Source organism: Hydra viridissima, unplaced genomic scaffold (genome assembly GCF_058129835.1).
Source record: "Hydra viridissima isolate aposymbiotic clone 2 unplaced genomic scaffold, HvirCarnegie_v1 scaffold_16, whole genome shotgun sequence".
NCBI classification, from domain to species: Eukaryota; Metazoa; Cnidaria; class Hydrozoa; order Anthoathecata; family Hydridae; genus Hydra; species Hydra viridissima.
The window spans coordinates 4,824,232-4,828,114 of NW_028324315.1; the positions used below are offsets into that span (position 1 = coordinate 4,824,232).

At 27.8% G+C, this 3,883-nt stretch overlaps 1 protein-coding gene across 1 annotated transcript; it reads right to left on the reverse strand.

Annotated features, from left to right (window-relative positions):
- Positions 1-402: 402 nt before the first annotated feature.
- On the reverse strand, positions 403-3,288 carry LOC149877646 (uncharacterized). Its single transcript, XM_090074320.1, has 6 exons — positions 2,890-3,288; positions 2,006-2,380; positions 1,570-1,625; positions 1,262-1,434; positions 996-1,155; positions 403-641 (listed from the first exon to the last, which is right to left on the reverse strand). Exons 2-6 carry the CDS (start codon positions 2,371-2,373, stop codon positions 532-534), a joined length of 867 nt encoding a protein of 288 aa, XP_089930446.1. The 5' UTR covers positions 2,374-2,380; positions 2,890-3,288; the 3' UTR covers positions 403-531.
- Positions 3,289-3,883: the final 595 nt, after the last annotated feature.

A 3,883-nucleotide genomic window follows, 5' to 3' on the forward strand; every position in this document is an offset into this window, starting at 1 on the left:
TGCAAACCCTGGCGGAAATAATTCCACAATCAAGCCGTAAAACCGGGCATGTAATTGTAATGCTTTTTTAAATTCGTCATCAAGTTGAAAAAATGGCGAATGTTAGTGTTTTCCAGCGATTTTTTATCTTTTTCAGATTGAGTTTAGAGTATATTAAGTTGGTCTTAAAGTTTTTTATATACGTTTTCTTATTTTAGGAGGATGATCTTTCATTATCTACAATAAAAAACAGAGGGAGGGTGGGGGGGGGGGGGGGTGCGAAAGCCAAATATCTTTTAGATTATGTAAAATTTTGAAGTTATTAAATGTATTTTGGATTGATCAATTTTAGCAGATTTCTTGCCAATAGCGATCTTTTTTTAAAAAAAAAAAAAAATTATGAAAATATTTATTCCGTTTGAGCCGATTTTAGTCTTTTCGCTTTTAAATATTCATTTTATACAAAAACTACTCAGAAAAACTTTGTAGATTCTTTTTGAGCTTGGATTTTCCTATCGTCGTTCCCAAGTTGAGCTTCATAGAGTAAAAATTTTATGTGTGTTTAGAAGCATCTTTTCGACCAGGTGCATTCTTCAACTTAACCATTACACGATCTCGCATTTTGGATTCTTTCATATCAGGAAATGATATTTTTACAGCATCTTTAAATAAAGTAGATAAACAATCATTGTAAATAAAACAAGTAGTTACTAAAAATAATCATTCTCAGTTCTGTTTAATTTCAATATTGTTTTTTCGCTGTAAATGATGTTGCAATTCAACATCTTTTCTTCTATTAGTAATTCCCCTTATTAAGTTTTTGCATTCAATTTATACTCGCTCATAAATCCATACAAGTCTCTAAAATACCATCATAAAAAGTATCAACTTGTTCTTTCATTTCACACAGTTTCTTTTGCGCAATTCAAAAACATTTAGTAAAGAACTTTATCGACGAAATATTACATAAACTAACATTTTCAAATTTCTGAGTCTGAAGAAAAAAGTATATTTACCAATTACAACTCTCCATAACTCAGATTTTTCAAAAGGTATTTTTCCACCACTGCCCTTCATATTCATTTTACATTGCAGCTTTACGGAAAAGACTTTGTCGATTATTTTTGAGGTTGCATCTTTGCCATCTGCACCCCCAATTTCAGACAGCTGTTTTATCTGTATGGGAAGAACAATACCAAGTTAGAAGCTTTTTTTTAATTTTTTTTTTTTTTTTTTTTAATGAGCAGAATGCTCATTAAAAACATAACAGCAATGAAATTACCAAATTTTTTCGGAAGTTTTCATCCTTTAATTGCTCTTCAACTATTTCATATTCATCTTTGCTCAAAAGAGGTGTAAACTTTTTAGTGACATTTTTCACCAATCTTTTTTCACGCATTTCGGTCACGAAGCTTGTAATCTCTTCCAAAGAGTTTAGAACAGTTCTTTGAAATTCTATTAGTTAGAAAAATAGGAAAACTATTGAAAAAAAAAGTCACTTTCATAAATTTAGCTTAAAATAACCCTTTATTGTAGCTTTCAAAATCAATGTTAAAAATAAACTGCCTTAGCCAAAACAATTTTCCTTACGTGCAGTTTCAAGAGGAAAAACTTGGGAGGAGCTGCATGGAAATAGTTGAAGTATCCTTGAAACGAAATTGAATAACAGATCATCACATAGTTTTATTAGGCTGAGTTAAATGTAATAAAACTGAATTAAATGTAATAAAACTGAGTTAAATGTAATAAAACTGAGTTAAATGTAATAAAACTGAGTTAAATGTAATAAAACTGAGTTAAATGTAATAAAACTGAGTTAAATGTAATAAAACTGAGTTAAATTAATAAAACTGAGTTAAATGTAATAAAACTGAGTTAAATGTAATAAAACTGAGTTAAATGTAATAAAACTGAGTTAAATGTAATAAAACTGAGTTAAATGTAATAAAACTGAGTTAAATGTAATAAAACTAAATTAAATGTAATAAAACTGAATTAAATATATGTTAAATAATGTAATAAAAACCTGTTGGCCGAAGGGGATCTTGATCGAGAGCGTTTTGGTTCTCTTTTGACTTTTAAAGAAGAAGAAAAGGAAGAAGAAGTAGTGGTAGTAGTGGATGCAGTAGTAGTAGATGTAGTATTAGTAGTAGAAGAAGAACAAAAAGAAGAAGAAGGAAAAAAAGAAGAACAGAAAGAAGAAGAAAAAAAAGGAGAAGAAAAATGATGAGCGCTGCTAACATTACTAACATTTTTGTTGTCAGTATCTACAAAATTAGATTGATTAAACACAGCATAATCACCACTAGAAGATTTCATCGGAGTTCGCAACTTAGTAATCACGGTATGGGGCCTCCTGTCCTTTTTACTGTATATTCTTCCTCTTTTGTTCATTTTCGTACTATAAACAAAATGATGATAGTAAAATTAAAAAAAAAAACTTAAGGCACAGGTCTTGTTTGCCTCCTTTACACACAAGGTCAGACTTCAAACCACCACTAAAATACAACAACAGTCCGGGAAAGAAGAACGCAGTAACTGGAAGCCTGTAGGAACCATTCTTATATATTAATATTTATGAATTCATTAATTCTATTTTTATTCTATTAATATTTATGAATTTTTATTAATATTATGAATTTTATTTTAACTCTATTAATATTTATGAATTCATTAATTCTATTATAGAATTAATTTCATTAATTCTATAAATTAACATAACTGTATAAATTTTGTAAATTAAAGCAAACATGGCAAAAAACTTTATAAGTTAATTTAATAACATAAAAAGTTTGCAAATTAAAATTAGCATTCTTTAGAATTTTTTCTTTTCTTAAAATTTTTTTGTCCCTCGGCTATAAAGTGACAAAGTCTCGTAAAACTCAAAACAAAACAAAAATCAAAACTTACTCAGCTCACTCTTGATATTCGCAGATTTTAAAGCCTGTATGCCAGAAGTCCTTTTTATTTCTGTTCTCAAAGCGCACTAATGTAGTTGTCATTCGCAAATGGCTCATTAGAGAGTTAGTTAAACATCTTAATGATAGACGATATTTCCTCCAGATAGCACGTTTTTTATTTTTTGTTTATATTGATTTTAAAATACCGTATATACTTGTGAATAACCCGCAAATTGTCTTCAGCTCCTTATTAAAATTAATAATCCCTCTCATTAAGAGTATCCTCTCTTTCCTCCCTCTTCCGCCAAAATTAAGTCTTAGGGAATTATTTGTTTAAACCCTTCAGACGCTCGAAAGACTGTTTGTCAGTGAGTATGTATGACATCACTCGATTTAATCGCCTTCTGCTTTAGACGTCTAAAATGCGCTAGCAGCACACCAGAAATATATATATATATATATATATATATATATATATATATATATATATATATATATATATATATATATATATATATATATATATATATATATATATAAATATTGAGATTTTTTGATAAAAAGTTAAAGACTTTTTTGTCGGTATGTAACAAAACACATTGAATTAAAAAAATTGCTTAAACAAAGATCTTAATAATATTAATTCAAAGCCCGATATTCAGAAATTTGTTTTCTAAGCTACCTGCTTAAATCAAAGAAAGTAAATCTGCAAATTAGGTATACTATGGTTCCGCAAAATCAGTTTCTTTTATTTTAAAGCATAGATTAGCTTTTAAATAATTTTCATTGAATTTCGTATTCAAACTTTTTTTTGTAAAACTTTATTTCTATAAACATTATTTTTAAATCTTTTTCAAAAAATATTTTTTTTTGAAATAAAATTGGCATAATTTATGTAAAAGCGTGGTGAATGTCGATGGTTTTATTTAATACAAATCCAATGTTGATCCAATATGTTTAGTTTTGGATTGGTATCAATCAAAAATATATACTAATATATAACG